Consider the following 20,096-nt stretch of genomic DNA (forward strand, 5'->3'; position numbering starts at 1 on the left):
TTCTAAAGATTTTGTAGATTGGCCAGAATAATTTTTTGAATTTTAATCATAAGTTTGAAGAAATATTTCACAAATATTCTTCGTCGAAAAAAACAGAAGCTAAAAAGAAGAATTAAATTAAAATGTGTTTTTTATTCTTTACAATAAAAAATAAAAACAATGACTTGAACATTGATTTAAATTGTCAGGAAAAAAAGAGGAAGGAATTTAAAAGGTAAAAAGGTATATGTGTTTAAAAATCCTAAAATCATTTTTAAGGTTGTATTTTTTGTCTAAAATTGTCTTTCTGAAAGTAAAAAAATGTATTTATTTGAAAAAGTGAAGACCAAGTCTTTAAAATATTTTCTTGGATTTTCAAATTCTATTTGAGTTTTGTCTCTCTTAGAATTAAAAATGTCGAGCAAAGCGAGACCAGCTTGCTAGTAAATAAATAAAATTTAAAAAATAGAGGCAGCTCACTGGTAAGTGCTGCTATTTTTAGATCAGGCCAGCGGGCGACTCATCTGGTCCTTACGGGCTACCTGGTGCCCGCGGGCACTGCGTTGGTGACCCCTGCTCTAGCGTAACCGTGTAATATTCTTCCATATCAGTAAGTGGCAACAAGTTGCTTTTTAGATGTCTGTAATGACGACGACGGTTTGTCGTGATCAAAATATGCAGACGACAGCGGGAGGCAGGGTGCAGGTAAAAAGGTATCTTATGCTTAAACCAAAAATAAACAAAAGGCGAGTGCCGCTAAGAAAAGGCTTCAGGGCTATGCAAAATGAAACTAAAATTGGACTGGCTGCAAAGTAAACAAAACAGAATATTGGACGACAGCAAAGACTTACGGCGTGTGGAGCAGAGATGGCGTCCACAAAGCACATCCGAACATGACATCACAATCAACAATGTGCCCACAAAGAAGGATAGCATCAGCACAACTTAAAGGCCTGCTGAAACCCACTACTACCAACCACGTAGTCTGATAGTTTGTATATCAATGATGAAATATTAACATTGCAACACATGCCAATACGGCCTTTTTAGTTTACTAAATTGCAATTTTGAATTTCGCGCGGAAGTATCATTCTAAAACGTCGCAGTATGATGACGCGTGACGGCACGCATTGTAGAGGACATCTTGTTCCAGCACCGTTCCCAGCTGTAAGTCGTCTGTTTTTATCGCATAATTCCACAGTATTCTGGACATCTGTGTTGCTGAATCTTTTGCTATTTGTTCAATTAATAATGGAGACGTCAAAGAAGAAAGCTGTAGGTGGGAAGCGGTGTATTGCGGCCGCCTTTAGCAACACAAACACAGCCGGTGTTTCATGGTTTACATTCCCGAAAGATGACGGTGAAGCTTTACTATAGAACAGAGTGGTCAAGCGAACACGGTTGGATTGAACCACACACACAAAGTACAGTGTATTATGCAGTGATCATTTCGAAAGATCGTGTTTCGAAGAGGGTCCCTTGCGAAGGGCAGAGATGGGCATCGCCACCATCCGCCGACTGGTGCTGAAGAAAGGTGCATGGCCGACCTTCATGTTGTACAGGTATGACCATATAATCTCACTAAAACACTAGTAACACAATAAGCAGATAAGGGATTTTCCAGAGTTATCCTAGTAAATTGGTCTAATAACATCTTAATCGGTACACAAGAGATTGGGGAGACTCAAATGGGACATAATGACATTGGGAAAAAAAAATGTATGAAACATTTAGGTATTTAATTCCAATTTTAACTGACTGAATGAAATATTTACATGATTATTTAAAATGTATTTATTTCATTCTGTCCCATTTCACCCACCATACGGGATAACTATTTATAAAAATCTATGATATAGATTTTTTTTAAACGATGTATATTTTAATAGAATATATGAAAAAACATAATGCTAAACTAACATAAAAAATATATAACAAAATAATATATCTAAGCTATTATTATTAATATTAGAACAAATCATTTTACTATAGTTAAACTTCTATGAATGTTCTCATCCAGGTCAGGGCATTTAATCGATCACTACTGGACTGTTTGGAATGTTTTAGATAAGGGGTGTCAAACATACGGCCCACAGGCCAGATCAGGCCCCCGAACGGGTTTTATCCGGCCCACCGGATGAGTTTGCTAAGTATAAAAATGAGCCAGAATTTGTGAATGAAATAAACAGTTCTAAATGTGTCCACTAGATGTCACAATAGCAATTATTTGTATCTTTGTAGATTATGCTACAAAATAAAGCACAATATGTTAGTGCACCAGTGGAGGAAAATGAGCAAACTACATAAATAACATCCTGTAATTTCATTTTGATATTATTTTTTTATCTTGATGGATTGAAAATGAACACCAATGAGTTGACTGATGAACATTATCATGTAATTTATTCAGAAAGTATAAAAAACGACAAATAAAGACAGAATACTATTAACTGCAACATGTACGTGGAAAAAAAACATAATTTGTACATTTTCAGATTGTGCTTGTTGTATTCTTAACAAAGAAAACAAACTGTAGTCGTCTTTATTTTTAGGTTATTGTGCTGTGATTTTACCACTCCGGCCCACTTATGAGTAGATTTTTCTCCATGTGGCCCCAGATCTAAAATGAGTTTGACACCCCTGTCTTAGATAGTTGTTGATAATTAAATATAAATTAAGTATGGTAAATATCTAATATATTTTTTATATAAAATATTTGATATATATATAATTATTTAAGATAATTTTTTTTTAAATATACATTTGTCACTGTAGTCACGGTGCAGCCTCAAAAAAAAAAAAAGTTTTTTTTAACAGGTCTTAACTTTTTCACTGATGGCTGCAAATTAAAAAAATCAAACTATGCATTTTGATATTTTTCCTTTCCAACTAATACAACATATTGATATTGTTCTAAAGAAAAAATCAGCCTGTATTATTTTTTTGTTATTGCCGTCCATATTTCACCTTTTTCTCACCACATTTCACCTGTTGGCTGGTTGTTTTTTTAGTACTGTAGTGATTTTAGAATGTGATGGGTCGCTTAAAAAAAAAAAAGATATGCGAGCTGCAAATGTCCCCTGGGCCAAACGATGAAACCCCTGCTGTAATATTAGAATTACAACTAAAAACAAAGAAATACCTATAAAAAATATGGTTTATAGATTTGATTTGCCACACATAGTAATGTACTTGTGTGAGATTCAGGACCAAAGTGAAGTATTGTCTTAAAAATGCCCACAGGGTGAAAGTAAAAGGACTTCTGCAGGTCAAGGTGATGATGTGATAATAGTGTGGTGCTGTAAACAGACTTGATGAAAAAACTCTGTGCATGTTTCATATGCTGTTGCTGTCAGAAGCACATTTCCCCTCCAAGCGAGGCCTTTCTGGAAGTTCTGGCTCAACAACACCTTGAGATTGTTTGCAGGGCCGTGATTGGACGTAGAGTAATAAGTAAGTAATATTGAGTATGTAGATATATATATATATATATATATATATATATATATATATATATATATATATATATACACATATGTATATATAGATATTTATACAGACATATATATATACATATATATATATAGATATAGATATTTATACAGACATATATATATATACATACATACATATGTCTGTATAAATATCTATATATATATGTATATATATGTGTGTGTGTGTATGTGTATATTATATATATGTACACACACATACATACATACATACATACATACATATATATATATATATATATATATATATACATATATACATACATATTACATATATATATATATATATAGATATTTATACAGACATATATATATATAAATATACATACATATAAATGTCTGTATAAATATCTATATATATGTGTGTGTGTGTATATTATATATATGTACACACACACACACATACATACATACATATATACATACATATACATACATACATACATACATATATATATATATATATACATATATATATATATATATATATATATATACACATATACATACATATTATATATATATATATATATATATATATATATATACACATCCATTTTCTACCGCTTATTCCCTTTGGGGTCGCGGGGGCGCTGGTGCCTATCTCAGCTACAATCGGGCGAAAGGCGGTGTACACCCTGGACAAGTCGCCACCTCATCGCAGGGCCAACACAGATAGACAGACAACATTCATGCTGATCCTTACGCTGCACTATAATTACATACCTACCCTATAAAACGAATGATATACCACCCGATGAAAGCCTCACCCCAAATTTAAAAAAAAATTAGGTTTGACCACTAGGGGCACTAATTTCTCTCTCTGATAGATGATCCTTACACCGAACACCCCCTCCTCCTCCTTCTGAGCTCCAAAAAAGGCCACACACCTAAGAATAACCCGTCAAAGGGTAAAGTTACCTCGACATGTTGCTGCGTGCCTTTTATCCCGACCCTCTCTCTGACCACAGTGGGCACCAAACGGCACCCTCGCCTCTGCAATGCCGCCGCACTGGCACCTCCACATCCACCCGTAAACCTTGCTTCTTTAATTGACCTTTTTCTCTCTTTTTTTGGACCAAGAAGAAGCGGTCAGCTATGGAATAATTACCAAACGAGGACCGGTGGAAAACTAACTGAATTTCCTATCGCTTTTTGGGTGAAATCAAAAGGATTCTGACTAAAATAACGGGGCGCTTGAACATGGCTGACGGTAGGATGAACTTTTTGTTTAGGGTGCTTCCACAAAATGAGTGTTAAAAACCAATACAACTGTGAAATAATGCAATACATGGCTTATTATTTGATCCTAGTTATTCAAATTTTTATACTAGTGATTTAGGGCTATATAAGTAAACATTGATTGATTGATTGATTGATACAAAAAACTCCAAAGGAGGATGCTATTTGTAATGATAAAAGAAATAAAATGTGCAAAAATAAATTTGTGCTGCATGTGCTTGTATGGAATTCATCATATTTAGGGGTAAATAGATGTTTTATAACACTAAATAACATTGTTTTGATACGGCATGTCCTCCCGGGCCAATGTGTTGAAAGTACCCTGCTATAAATACATGCTATCATGTGTCAAGGCGGTCCTGAGCATTAGCAAAAGGCTTTGCGTCCACATGTGACTTAGGGCTGCTTTATTAACACGTGTTCTTCTATTTGATGACTCATTTTGAGGGATTGGCTTAAAGAAAAAGATGAAATGCAGGTGAATGGTGGGAGTATTGACCCTTCGGGCCTCAAAGCGGCTCTCACAAAATTGTTGCGAAACAGCGACGTGCAGTGGCTTTTTGTGGTAGTGCAGCTGAGGGAAAAATTCAATGTTTTGGTCATTCTTTTGTCATTTAGATTAATTTAAAAATACTGTATGATAATGAAATTAAAACACCAGGCAAAAGGAACAACAATTCAGTAATACAGCTAATAATTCAATTGAGTGAATTTATTAACAGTCATTTAAACAAATTAGAAATGAGATGTAACTGTTAATTAGTCCTATTTGTATGCAAACTGTGTTATACTTATTTTTTTTTTTTTGTCCTGTCCAGCTTCTCAGGCAAATCCTATTGTGTTATATTTATTTTTTTAAACAAGTAACACGGTTTCAATGATTTTACATTTACTAGGACTATTTGGAAAATCCCCTTCATTATTATCATATTATTTCAATTTAAATAATCTAAATCAAATCATTATTGTATATTAAAATAAAGTAGGGTATTTAACAAAAAATATTTTTATTGTAGAACAATATTTATATATGTATAGTAAATATTGACAAAAATTAATAAGCCACATTTATTAATGTTTTGATTGATTGATTGATTAATACTTTTATTAGTAGATTGCACAGTTCAGTACATATTCCATACAATTGACCACTAAATGGTAACACCTGAATAAGTTTTTCAACTTGTTTAAATCGGGGTCCACGTTAGTCAATTCGTGGTACGTTCATCTAAATAAATTAGAAATAAGACTAAAATCAACATTAATTCTTCCTGTTTACATGCAAAATTATTTATACTTATTTAAAAAAATAGGTGAAATTCTTTTATATGTTTTAGAAATAATTATGACTATTTTGCCATTTATCTGCATGATTATCGTTTTATTTCAATTTTATGACTATTTTGACATTTTTCTGCATAGTTATCACTTCATTTCAATTTTGATATTTAAAATTAAACTATTATTGCATAATATAATAACGTAGTGCAGTGGTTCTCAAATGGGGGTACTAACTGCAACATGTAAGTGTACCAAGGGGGACGTGAGATTTTTTTTAAATATTCTAAAAAATAGCAACAATTCAAAAATCCTTTATAAACATATTTATTGAGAATACTTCAAGAAAATTTGAATGTAAGTTCATAAACTGTGGAAAAAAAATACAACATTGCAATATTCAGTGTTGACAGCTAGATTTTTTGTGGACATGTTCCATAAATATTGATGTTAAAGATTTCTTTTTTTGTGAAGAAATGTTTACAATTAAGTTGATGAATCCAGATGAATGTCTATTACAATCCCCAAAGAGGGCACTTTAAGTTGATGATTACTTTTATGTGTAGAAATGTTTATTTATAATTGAATCACTTGTTTATTTTTCAACAAGTTTTTAGTTATTTTTGTATATTTTTTTCCAAATAGTTCAAGAAAGACCACTACAAATTACCAATATTTTGCACTGTTATACAATTTCATAAATCAGAAACTGATGACTTTGTGCTGTATTTTATTTCTTTATCTTTTTTTTTTCAACCAAAAATGCTTTGCTCTGATTAGGGGGTACTTGAATTAAAAAATGTTCACAGGAGGTACATCAATGAAAAAAGGTTGAGAACCACTGACGTAGTGTATTTAACACAATTAAAAAAAATGTTGTTATAGTACAATATTTAATATATATATACATATATTTCTATACATTTATAATATAGAAAAAACTAAATAAGCAAAAATATCCAAATGAACATTTTTTTATGAAAAGTATTAAATATTTGTTTTTACTTTTTTGCCACAAAGATGTAGTACTTGTTTTTATTTCTCCCTATCTATCATTTTTAAATTTAGTATTACAAGTGCCTTATAAATAAAGTTATTGTATAATGCTGACATAGTTATAGTTTAGTGCAATTAGTTTATTGAGGGGCAGCAGCTAGAAAAAAGTACAGAAAAACATATTTTCCTTTGACGCTAACTTTCTTTGTGGTAAAACTAAGCCACGGCTTGTGTTATTTTTTTTTGTAAGATAATTGTTTTTCCTACCATAAAGGGGCCAAAACCGCCTCCGGTGGCTCCACAGCTGGTTCTGTGAAATCCAAAGTCGGAGTGGTACTGAGCAAGCTGCGGCTGTCCATGGAGCTACTCATCGCCCTGGCTGCCTTCTTGTCCTGGCTGGTGGTGGGCGTGGTCATGTTTGACTTTGTGGAGTACAAGGCAGTACCTGGTGGGTGACAAAACCACAGGTGAGATCAACAACAACGGCAGTGCTGATGTCCAGCATGTGTGTGATGCAGACATTCAGCAGGTGGTGTCAGACCCGGTCCAAGCCGTGCATGATGCAGTGGAGGAGGTGTCCAGTCTGGTCAACAAGTTCCAAGGTGACCTCTTTTGTTGTGTTTTTTGGAGCTATTGTTGACTTGTTATCGTCTCCACAGAATGTGCGCCTGACCTAAGTGACCCCATGTCTGCAGCCGCGTACGCCGTGGAGGAAATAGCGCAAGCAAAAGATGGATTTGTGCAATACTTGTCAGACGAAGAAGGTACAAAACGTCCATGCTTAATTTCTTTATGAATATTTCACCTCATATCTCTCCTAACATCCAGGGAACTTTTACCTGAGCTATGTTGACCCGGTGGTCTTTGGCAGAAGACTTTTCCATTCAACCGACGACTGCGTGTGCGGCGTGATGGCGTCCATCAGGGACGCTCTGTGTGCCGCCGTGGACGGCGCGTGGGCCACCGTATCGTACTTAAAAATAGGTGGGTAAACTGCATCTTTCGAATGAACTCCAACCCTGACCTCAATGCAGGTGGATTGTAACGACGAAATTATATTATTCTTTTTTGGAGCTCGACCAAATTGAACATGTACTTTTTTCGTCAGGCAATCTGTATAAAATTTATTTTAATTTTTTTATTTATGCATTTACAGTGGGGCAAAAAAGTATTTAGTCAGCCACCGATTGTGCAAGTTCTCCCACTTAAAATGATGACAGAGGTCTGTAATTTTCATCATAGGTACACTTCAACTGTGAGAGACAGATTATGAAAAAAATCCAGGAATTCACATTGTAGGAATTTTAAATAATTTATTTGTAAATTATGTAGAGCGCCGCCTCGGGCGCGGTCCACTTGATGGGAAAGTTTGCACCTGACAAGAAAAACATACTATTTTACACCTGATCGGAGCAGTAAATTTTGTAATCACAGCAGGGCATTTGTTTACCAAAACCGCAAAAAGCACAGATGTCTAGAGCAGTGGTTCTCAACCTTTTTTCAGTGATGTACCCCCTGTGAATTTTTTTTAATTCAAGTACCGCCTAATGAGAGCAAAGCATTTTTGGTTGAAAAAAAAGAGATCAAGAAGTAAAATACAGCACTATGTCATCAGTTTCTGATTTATTAAATTGTATAACTGCAAAATATTGCTCATTTGTAGTGGTCTTTCTTGAACTATTTGAAAAAAAAAGATATAAAAATAAATAAAAACTTGTTGAAAAATAAACAAGTAATTCAATTATAAAGATTTCTACACATACAGTGGGGCAAAAAAGTATTTAGTCAGCCACCGATTGTGCAAGTTCTCCCACTTAAAATGATGACAGAGGTCTGTAATTTTCATCATAGGTACACTTCAACTGTGAGAGACAGAATGTGAAAAAAAAAATCCAGGAATTCACATTGTAGGAATTTTAAATAATTTATTTGTAAATTATGGTGGAAAATAAGTATTTGGTCAACTATTCAAAGCTCTCACTGTGCTATTTTGTAATTTTTCTACCATATTCTATGATGTGTTATCAGTTATATACTACTCTACTTGGATATTCAGAATGTTATCCCCGCCCCAACAGTATAAATGTGTCTTACTGTGTGATGTGTTCCTGGCAGGAACAATGGACATGAGCTTCATGGATCCAGTAGGGTTAGGCCGAGGCGTCTTCTTCAGCATCAACGACTTCATGTGTGGTTGGATGACCTCCATCCAGAAGTTCTTTTGCGGCATCTTGGACTCTTTTCTGGATCTCATTAAAGGTATTTTAACTATTGAAATGGATTAATAAAATAATGACACCTTTAAAAAAAAAAAAAAAACATGTTTCTTTTAGGAACTGTTGACCTCAGCGTTTTGGACCCTGTGGCGTTAGGTAGAAATGTCATCATGGCCACGAACGACACCATCACTAAAGCCTCCAGCAGCCTGCAGGAAGTGATGGATGCTGTTACAGAGAGCGTTGGCAATATTTTCAAAGGTACATGCTGCTTATCCTTTAACTCATGGGTGTCAAACTCTGGCCCACGTGCCAAATTTGGCCTGCCGTGTATTATCATTTGGCCCTTGAGGCAATATCAACTTAACATTAGAGCTGGCCCGCCGGTATTATACAGCGGCGGTGTCGCTGTAACACTGCATTCACCGCTAATACTCATACTTGCTAACCCCCCCCCCCCCCCCCCCCGATTTTCCAAGGAGATTCCCAAATTTCAGTGCCCCTCACGAAAATCATAGGGGGCAACCATTCTCCCAAATTTCTCCCAATTCCCACCCGGACAACAATATTGGGGGCATGCCTTAAAGGCCCTGCCTCAAGCGTCCTCTAAAAAGTTTCGTCACGTCCGCTTTTCCTACGTAGAAACAGCGTGCCGGCCTAGTCAAATGATATATGTGGCTTTTACACACACACAGGCTAATGCAATGCAAACTTGGTCAACAGCCATACAGGTCACACTGAGGGTGGCCGTATAAACAACTTTAAGACTGTTACAAATATGCGCCACACTGTGAACCAACACTAAACGAGAATGACAAGCAAATTTCGGGAGAACATCCACACTGTAACACAACAGAACAAATACACAGGATCCCTTGCATCACTACCTCTTCCTGGACGCTACAATATAAAAATGTATTATTAGCCTGTGGGAAAAGTTTATTTTGATATTTACCTGAGAAGGCTGCAAATAGAAAAGAGGCATTCAATTTCTATTTAAATTTTATTTGATATGCCACTGCTATTTTTAAATTATTATTATTTGAAACTCGATTTTGCATGTCAATATAAAGTTATATATGTCTCGCTTGTTTAATATTCAATGCAAAACTTGTTTGGGTCCCTATTAAAAGGTTAATTTGTTCAAGCTTGGCCCGTGGCTTTGTTCAGTTTAAAATTTTGGCCCACTCTGTATTTGAGTTTGACACCCCTGCTTTAACTCATCCTCACAACACTAATCCCTTTTACCAATAAATTATGCTTTAATGACTTAATATCTATATATGTATATTTTTTAAACGTCCATTTCCTTTTTTATTCAATTAATTGTAGCTTGGGCAGCTCGGTGGAAGAGGGTTTAGTGCGTCTGCCTCACAATACGAAGGTCCTGAGCAGTCCCAGGTTCAATCCCGGGCCCGGGATCTTTCTGTGTGGAGTTTGCATGTTCTCCCCATGTTCCTCCCACTTCAAAGACATGCACCTGGGGATAGGTTGATTGGCAACACTAAATTGGCCCTAGTGTGTGAATATGAGTGTGAATGTTGTCTGTCTATCTGTGTTGGCCCTGCGATGAGGTGGCGACTTGTCCAGGTTGTACGCCGCCTTCCGCCCGATTGTAGCTGAGCTAGGCTCCAGCGCCACCCGCGTCCCCAAAGGGAATAAGCGGTAGAAAATGGATGGATGGAAGTTTATTTATTTGAGTAGCGCATTGAGCATTTCTATAATGTTCTTAATGTCTTTATTTTGTATTTATTTTTTGAAGCCTCTAGCTCGGAAAGATAATCTACTTGCAATTTTGTTTTTACATGTTTTAACCTGCTTTTTAAAAAAGTTTTTATCTTAACTGAAAGTAATGCAAATAAATAAAATGTTGAACTTTCAAGTCAATATAATCTAAAAAAAAATATGTTAGATAGATGGATCGATAGTACATTAATGATTCCTTCAGTTGAAGGCTTTAGAGCAGGGGTCACCAACCTTTTTGAAACCAAGAGCTACTTCTTGGGTACTGATTAATGCGAAGGGCTACCAGTTTGATACACACTTAAATAAATTGCCAGTAATAGCCAATTCACTCAATTTACCTTTAACTCTATGTTATTATTAATAATTAATGATATTTATCTTTAAATAAATAAATGATAAATGGGTTGTACTTGTATAGCGCTTTTCTACCTTCAAGGTACTCAAAGCGCTTTGACACTACTTCCACATTTACCCATTCACACACACATTCACACACAGATGGAGGGAGCTGCCATGCAAGGCGCAAACCAGCACCCATCAGGAGCAAGGGTGAAGTGTCTTGCTCAGGACACAACGGACGTGACGAAGTTGGTACTAGGTGGGATTTGAACCAGGGACCCTCGGGTTGCGCACGGCCACTCTCCCACTGTGGAAATACTGATCACCTTAATGATTTCTCACAATAAATATATAGAGAAACAGATAAATATCAATATGCAACACCATATTTTTATATTTTCTCCAAGTGCACATTTTTCAAATTGAACATTTTCAAATGATCACTTCTAAGACAGTCTTGTGAAATCCCAATATCCCATTTTAACTAGCTAGCCACTAACATTTTTTAACAAATCATAAATTACTTTGCACCATTTTTGTACAAATAACTCATATAAATTTACAAAAGTCAACTCTCAAATTTTTAAATAAATCATGTCACACTTTGAACTGGAAACCAAATCTGTTATCTGTTTCTTTGTCAGTTAGTGAGAAGCCTGGCATTGCTGTTAACTAGTGTGTTGTACTCTGGTGTGTAACTTGACACTGCAACTTTGAGTGAGTCTTGCAGCTGTGCATCAGTGAGGTGTTCTGTGTTTCTTCTTGATGAAGTTCATGTCAGAAAAGGCTGATTCACAAAGATAAGTTGAACCAAACAGGCTTGCAACCTTCACACCTGCTGCGCATACACCACTGTACTTTTCTCTGTCAACAAGGCACCAAAAGTTTGGTGCAGCCTGGTGGGCTTTAAATGTTAAATTGTCAGAAAGAAGAGAAAGGAATTTAAAAAGTAAAAAGGTATATGTGTTTAAAAATCCTAAAATCATTTTTAATGGGTTTTTTTCTCTAAAATTGTCTTTCTGAAAGTTATGAGAAGCAAAGTAAAACAATAAATGAATGTATTTAAACAAGTGAAGACCAAGTTTTTAAAATATTTTCTTGGATGTTCAAATTCTATTTGAGTTTTGTCTCTTTTATAGTTAAAAATGTCCAGCAAAGTGAGACCAGCTTGCTAGTAAATAAATATAATTTTAAAAAAATGAGGCGGTTCACTGGTAAGTGCTGCTATTTGAGCTATTTTTAGAACAGGCAGGCGTTGGTATATAAAAGATGTTGCAAAAATAAAGATTTGTCTCCACCATTAAATAAAAATAGGCTCCTGAACGGTTGCTAAATAATATGAGCTAATTGCCACAACTTTACAACAATTGCTTAACAGTGAAATTCAACTTGTTGGTGCTATCATTTGTCGACTTTCCTCAGGAACTACGGACTTGAGCTTCATTAACCCGGTGGTGATTGGCAGAAATGTCTTCGGTGTCTTTAACAAGCTTGTGAGTGGAACATTCGCACATCTCCAGGATGTGTTGTGCTCCACTGCGGACGTGACGCTGGACGCCATTAAAGGTACGCATTTATTGTTAGCAGTAGACATACAAGGATGTACTGTAAGATAAAAGTATTGGGACTATTAGCCGCTAATCACTTTTGACCGGTCGTCCATCAGACATCCAGGAAAAAGTCGCATTCAGCCCCTCCGCGGCGCTCAAGAGGACCGTGGAAATTGTCGTAGAGCAGTACCACATGCTGGTCGACGCCATTTCTGCCTTGCTAATAGGCGAACAAGGTTGGTTGCCTTCATGCACACACACATTCTTCTATTTCGTACCTTCTAGAAACCTCCGAAAAATGCCTACCTCTTTAGGACCACCCTTTATCGATATATAAGGATTTGTTTTTACAATAATAATAAGATATACATACTAAGGGTGTAACGGTACACAAAAATTTCGGTTCGGTACGTACCTCGGTTTAGAGGTCACGGTTCGGTTCATTTTCGGTACAGTAAGAAAACAACAAAATATACACTTTTGGGTTATTTATTTACCAAATTTGCAAACAATGGCTTTATCGTTTTATGTTTGTAATTGTTTTTTAATTTTCATTATTTACTTCAAGTTATAACAGTATGTATTTATATACAATTTTTTTTTTTTTGTAACTTAATTTTGGCAAAAGGGGGCGCATTTAAATTTTTTTCACAGGGTACTTTTCCTTGTTGACGTCACATGAAGGGTACCAATACAATAACACACACACGCACACAAACACACACACTTGTATTTGTTACTTCTTGAGACCTCCGAAAAATGCCTACCTCTTTAGGACCACCCTTTCTAGATATATAAAGATTTGTATTTACAACAATAATAATATAAAATGCAAATATAATATAATATGCAAATATAAAAAAGCTTGTTGTGAAAAATGTGTTGGAATTTCTCAAGAAAAAGGTCACAATTTCACATGAAAAACGTAGAATTTCGGCAGTATTAGAATAGAAGACGTAATTTTACTCAATGCAAGTCAAAATGTTTCAAGAAAAACTGAACATTTTTGTAATAGTATGATAAAAGTTGGAATTTTACTCAATAACAGTCACAATTTTTGAAGAAAAGCTCAACATTTTGGCAATTTTATGAAAAAGTCGTCATTTTACCCAACAAACGTCACAATTTTATAAGAAAACAGTAAAATGTTGCCGATATTATAACAATAATAATCGGAATTTCACTCGGCAAAATTATGACAAAAGTCATCATTTCACCAAAAAATTGGTAGTATTGTGATAAAAGTCAGGATTCTATATGACAAATGTCACCATTTTGCATTAAAAAGTAATAATTTCACATGAAAAAGTTATGATTTTTCCGTGAAAATATTGTAATATTACAAAAAAATAAAGAATATGAGAAATTGTTCCCAATTTTATGAGAAAAAAATCGACACTGTGAGAAAAAGACTGCTTTTAGTTGATTTATTTTTGCAAGATTTGTTTGTGATTGTTTTTTAATGTTTATTATTTACTTCAAGTAATTACAGTATGTCTCTATATACATAATCTTTTTTTTTTTTTTTTTACATTTTGCAGAAGTGGGCACGTTTAAATTTCTTACACACACTTGTTATTTCATATGTTGACGAGATTTATTTAAAACAGACACTCAGTCCATTTGAAAAATCCCTCCTTTTTGGGACCACCCTCATTTAGATATGTTTCACCACCAGGGAGTGCCAATGAGACATTCTCTATTAGATGCAATGCTTTTCCGTATTGGGACCATGATTTATGTCCTAACTCGTTCACACCTCCTCATATGGAAGGTACTTTTCCTTGTTGATGTCTCGTGACATAAAAGAAAACACACACACACACACACATTCTTGTATTTGTTACCTTACTATGTTACCTTACTTACTATACATACTGTGCACATATTAGAAAGCTTGTTGTGAAAAATTAGTTGGAATTTCCCAAGTAAAAGGTCACAATTTCACAAGAAAAACATACAATTTTGGCAGTATTATCATAAAAGTCGTAATTTTACTCAACGCACATCAAAATGTTACAAGAAGCCCTGAACAAATGTGCAATATTATGATGAAAGTTGGAATTTTACTCAATAACAGTCACAATTTTTGAAGAAAAGCTCAAAATTTGGGCAATTTTATGAGAGGAGTCGTAATTTTACTCGACAAATGTCACAATTTTATAAGGAAACTGTAAAATGTTGGCAATATTATAACAATAATATCTGAAGTTCACTTGGCTAAATTATGACAAAAGTCATAATTTTACATAAAAATTGGTAGTATTGTGATAAAAGTCAGGCTTCTATATGACAAATGTCACCATTTTTACATGAAAAAGTTATAATTTTACGAGAAAATATTGCAATACTACAAAAAAAGAAAGAATATGAGAAACTGTTCCCAATTTTATGAGAAAAAAGCCGACACCGTGAGAAAAAGACTGCTTTTAGTTAATTCATTTATTTTTGAATGATTGTTTGCAATCGCTTTTTAATCTTTATTATTTACTTCAAGTTATTACAGTGTGTCTCCATTTACATAATTATTTTGTGTTTTTGATACATTTTGCCAAAGTGGGCACATTTATATTGCTTACATATACTTGTTATTTCATATGTTGACCAGATTTAAAACAGACACTCAGTCAATTTGAAAAATCCCTCCTTTTTGGGACCAACCTCATTGTGATATATTTCACCACAAGGGGGTGCAAATGAGACATTCTCTATTAGATCCAATGCTTTTTCATCCATCCATCCATTTTCTACCGCTTATTCCCTTTCGGGGTCGCGGGGGGCGCTGGCGCCTATCTCAGCTACAATCGGGCGGAAGGCGGGGTACACCTGGACAAGTCGCCACCTCATCGTAGGGCCAACACAGATAGACAGACAACATTCACACTCACATTCACACACTAGGGCCAATTTAGGTGCATGTCTTTGGAGGTGGGAGGAAGCCGGAGTACCCGGAGGGAACCCACGCATTCACGGGGAGAACATGCAAACTCCACACAGAAAGATCCCGAGCCTGGATTTGAACCCAGGACTGCAGGACCTTCGTATTGTGAGGCAGACGCACTAACCGCTCTGCCACCAATGCTTTTCCGCATTGGGAAAATGATTTATGTCTTAACTTGTTCACACCTCCTCATATGGAAGCTAATTTTCCTTGTTGATGTCTCAAGAAGGGTAGAAATACAAGAACACACACACACACACACTCACCCCCTCTGGACTAGAATGCGGTGACTGTGTTCATGTGTTGTTTTTGGACAGGAATCTTGCCCGATGTGACCTTTAACCCGATGAAAGTGATGGAAGACGCCATGTTGGAGCTGACGGAAAAGAAGGACGTGTTAGTGGCGTATTTGTCCGGCATGATTGTGGCGGATCAAGGTAAGCAAGTGTGACAGGGCCGTGTGTATGTAACAGTCACTGTTCTGCGTTGTGTCTTTTTTTTCGTGATGAACACACAGGATTCGAGTTGAGGGGGATTTATTCACCAGCTTTTTCATAGGGACAAAAAGAAAAGGGCGTCACATACAGTCCACAGTATCTCTCTCCACAGCTGCAGGAGTCAATGCTCACTGAAACTCAACTTATGCTTACATATGGAAACAACAACAATATCCATCCATCCATCCATCCATCATCTTTTGCTTATCCGAGGTCGGGTCGCGGGGGCAACAGCCTAAGCAGGGAAACCCAGACTTCCCTCTCCCCAGCCACTTCGTCTAGCTCTTCCCGGGGGATCCCGAGGCGTTCCCAGGCCAGCCGGGAGACATAGTCTTCCCAACGTGTCCTGGGTCTTCCCCGTGGCCTCCTACCGGTTGGACGTGCCCTAAACACCTCCCTAGGGAGGCGTTCGGGTGGCCTCCTGACCAAATGCCCGAACCACCTCATCTGGCTCCTCTTGATGTGAAGGAGCAGCGGCTTTACTTTGAGTTCCTCCCGGATGGCAGAGCTTCTCACCCTATCTCTAAGGGAGAGCCCCGCCAAACGGCGGAGGAAACTCATTTCGGCCGCTTGTACCCGTGATCTTATCCTTTCGGTCATGACCCAAAGCTCATGACCATAGGTGAGGATGGGAACGTAGATCGACCGGTAAATTGAGAGCTTTGCCTTCCGGCTCAGCTCCTTCTTCACCACAACGGATCGATACAACGTCCGCATTACTGAAGACGCCGCACCGATCCGCCTGTCGATCTCACGATCCACTCTTCCATCACTCGTGAACAAGACTCCTAGGTACTTGAACTCCTCCACTTGGGGCAGGGTCTCCTCCCCAACCCGGAGATGGCACTCCACCCTTTTCCGGGCGAGAACCATGGACTCGGACTCGGAGGTGCTGATTCTCATTCCGGTCGCTTCACACTCGTCTGCGAACCGATCCAGCGAGAGCTGAAGATCCCGGTCAGATGAAGCCATCAGGACCACATCATCTGCAAAAAGCAGAGACCTAATCCTGCGGTTACCAAACCGGAACCCCTCAACGCCTTGACTGCGCCTAGAAATTCTGTCCATAAAAGTTATGAACAGAATCGGTGACAAAGGACAGCCTTGGCGGAGTCCAACCCTCACTGGAAATGTGTTCGACTTACTGCCGGCAATGCGGACCAAGCTCTGGCACTGATTGTACCAGAGCTAATAATGAAAATAATAAAAAGGCAAACAAAGCACAAAATAGTCCAAAAACAAATTAATTGAAATAAAAAACAGTATATAAAGTATATACAGCAGCAGACAGCAAAAATATACATTAGGGAAAAAAAAGGTTCTTATTATGTGTAGCAAATCACCTCTTTTTCCCCCCACTCACATCAACTCATTTTATATTTTTTTACTACAATAAACAATGCCAGACTTATTAACAGACATACCTTTTTCATGGGGACAAAAAGAAAAGGGCGTCACATACAGTCCACAGTATCTCTCTCCACTAGAGAATAAAGAAAAAGGAAAAGAACACACACATTAATGGCACAGCAGCACACAAGATGTCCACACAGACGCAGCAGAGTACCCCCGACCCGTGCACAAACTCACGAGGCCAGGAAACCCCGCAGCAACTGCTGCTAGCATTAAGCTAATCCACACATCATTTAGCAAATAAGTCCGTTTTTTACAACACTTAAAATAAAACGAAAATTCGGGAATTTAACCTGTATGCTTAACCGCTTGCCACAAAACACTTTGACAATACTTTAAAAGTGACAAGCAACACGTTTATAAAAAAAATAAAAGGAGAGGGACATAAACATGACTTACCAGCTGCAGGAGTCAGTGCTCACTGAAGCTGGTCACACAGGTGCAACGCCAAATCACCCCCCCGGGAAACAAAAAGGTATGTAATAGAAAACAATAGGGCGGAACCTATTTACAATGACAGACACTTTTGGGGAAGTTCACAACAGAAAATGATGTGAAATAAAATGATGTGAATAAATTACCAAAAATTAAAAATAAAATAAAATAAAATTTAGCTCGGCTACATGTACATCAGTAAAGGCTACCTTAAAAGTTTGGACTTTTTGCTTGGCAGCAGCACAGTCGTCTCTCGTACCGGAAAACCCGGGTCTGAAATACTGAATGACTTATGGAGTTGCGAATACATTTTGATTGATGTTTTCCCATTAATCTTGAAAAACATTTTTTACACACACATGCTTGTAAGTTCCCATAAGGCGGGGGTCAGCGTCCCACGGCTTTGGAGCCACATGCGGCTCTTGAGCGGCACCCTGGTGGCTCCGTGGAGCTTTTTCCAAAAATGTATGGGCATTAAAATGAAAATGATCTTGGGATGCAACTCAGTATTCTTCTTCCTCCAAACACGACGAGTTGAGTTTATACCAAAATGGATACATGGATGATACAGCAGAGGATTGGGAGAATGTCATGTGGTCAGATGAAACCAAAATAGAACTTTTTGGTATAAACTCAACTCGTCGTGTTTGGAGGAAGAAGAATACTGAGTTGCATCCCAAGAACACCACACCTACTGTGAAGCATGGGGGTGGAAACATCATGCTTTGGGGCTGTTTTTCTGCTAAGGGGACAGGATGATTGATCCGTGTTAAGGAAAGAATGAATGGGGCCATGTATTGTGAGATTTTGAGCCAAAACCTCCTTCCATCAGTGAGAGCTTTGAATGGTTGACCAAATACTTATTTTCCACCATAATTTACAAATAAATTCTTTAAAATTCCTACAATGTGAATTCCTGGATTTTTTTTCTCACATTCTGTCTCTCACAGTTGAAGTGTACCTATGATGAAAATTAAAGACTTCTGTCATCATTTTAAGTGGGAGAACTTGCACAATCAGTGGCTGACTAAATACTTTTTTGCCCCACTGTATGTGTATGCTTGCTTTAGTACTATCTTCTTGTGTTTATTGTATAGCGTTGTTGTTGTTGTTGTGCTTGCTACCATGTTTCATCTTCCCATGTATATATACTGTCTTCTGGACCTCCTGTCAAAAGCTTCTTCTAGCTTATTTAGGGCACCCTCTCACGTACCAACATCTTTAAATGATGATATTCACTACTATTGTAATTGTGTTATGGTATTGTGAATAAACTTGTGAAACTTAAAACTTGTAAAACTTAAACTTAAAAACTTGTGGTGCATGATTTGGCAAATGTTTGATGTTTCAACATATTTCCCAGTTATATTGTCCGTAAAGAGTCCGCAAAGAAGGATTCAGTAAGTCGCCGCATTATCTCTGATTGGTTCACTGCTTAAGTGCTTCTGATCAGTGCATCCATTTCCTCTTGGGGTCACGGGGGTGGCTAGAGCCTATCCCAGCTGCCTCTGATCAGTGCAGGTGTATCTACTGTAATGTGACTATATCATAACTAAAGAACAAAACCTGCTCATTTACTGTATCTTCTTTTTAGGAGAATCTGTTGCTTCACCCGCTGTCAGCGTCATTCCTGAAAAAGGTGGGGTTTTTTTTACACTTCTAGATAAAACTTATCTTTAGTCTAATACAAATATTTTCTTTAGTTGAAAGTGTGGCATCCCACTCTGAGAGACATATGGTCAGGCGCAAAGGTAAGGCTGGATTGTGTTTTGTAAATGTGTGTGTAATCATGCTCATTTTTCCATGTGCAAATTACAGGTGAATTTCTGCCACCATATGTAAAAGGTAAGATAGTTTCATATTGTACATCAACACAAACCGTTGCTATAGTGGAACCTCCAAAGTAGACCACGATTGATTGATTGATTGATTGATTTAAACCTTTATTAGTA

At 36.9% G+C, this 20,096-nt stretch overlaps 1 protein-coding gene across 12 annotated transcripts in view; it reads left to right on the forward strand.

Annotated features, from left to right (window-relative positions):
- Positions 1 to 4,416: 4,416 nt before the first annotated feature.
- The window catches only part of si:ch211-266g18.10 (titin), a 51,054-nt gene continuing 35,374 nt past the window's right edge, over positions 4,417 to 20,096 (forward strand). For 9 of the 12 annotated variants that reach the window (XM_061896096.1, XM_061896097.1, XM_061896100.1 and 6 more), the window contains exons 1-13: positions 4,417 to 4,704; positions 7,282 to 7,455; positions 7,526 to 7,609; positions 7,667 to 7,771; positions 7,836 to 7,991; positions 9,123 to 9,266; positions 9,341 to 9,484; positions 12,731 to 12,874; positions 12,975 to 13,094; positions 16,117 to 16,236; positions 19,739 to 19,783; positions 19,848 to 19,895; positions 19,963 to 19,989. In XM_061896096.1, the coding sequence (XP_061752080.1) occupies positions 4,695 to 4,704; positions 7,282 to 7,455; positions 7,526 to 7,609; positions 7,667 to 7,771; positions 7,836 to 7,991; positions 9,123 to 9,266; positions 9,341 to 9,484; positions 12,731 to 12,874; positions 12,975 to 13,094; positions 16,117 to 16,236; positions 19,739 to 19,783; positions 19,848 to 19,895; positions 19,963 to 19,989 (1,321 nt within the window). In that variant the 5' untranslated portion in view covers positions 4,417 to 4,694. The remainder of the gene's footprint in view (positions 4,705 to 7,281; positions 7,456 to 7,525; positions 7,610 to 7,666; positions 7,772 to 7,835; positions 7,992 to 9,122; positions 9,267 to 9,340; positions 9,485 to 12,730; positions 12,875 to 12,974; positions 13,095 to 16,116; positions 16,237 to 19,738; positions 19,784 to 19,847; positions 19,896 to 19,962; positions 19,990 to 20,096) is intronic. The other 3 variants (XM_061896099.1, XM_061896105.1, XM_061896107.1) reach the window with 1 other exon arrangement.

This window comes from Nerophis ophidion, linkage group LG03, assembly GCF_033978795.1.
Source record: "Nerophis ophidion isolate RoL-2023_Sa linkage group LG03, RoL_Noph_v1.0, whole genome shotgun sequence".
Lineage (NCBI taxonomy): Eukaryota > Metazoa > Chordata > Actinopteri > Syngnathiformes > Syngnathidae > Nerophis > Nerophis ophidion.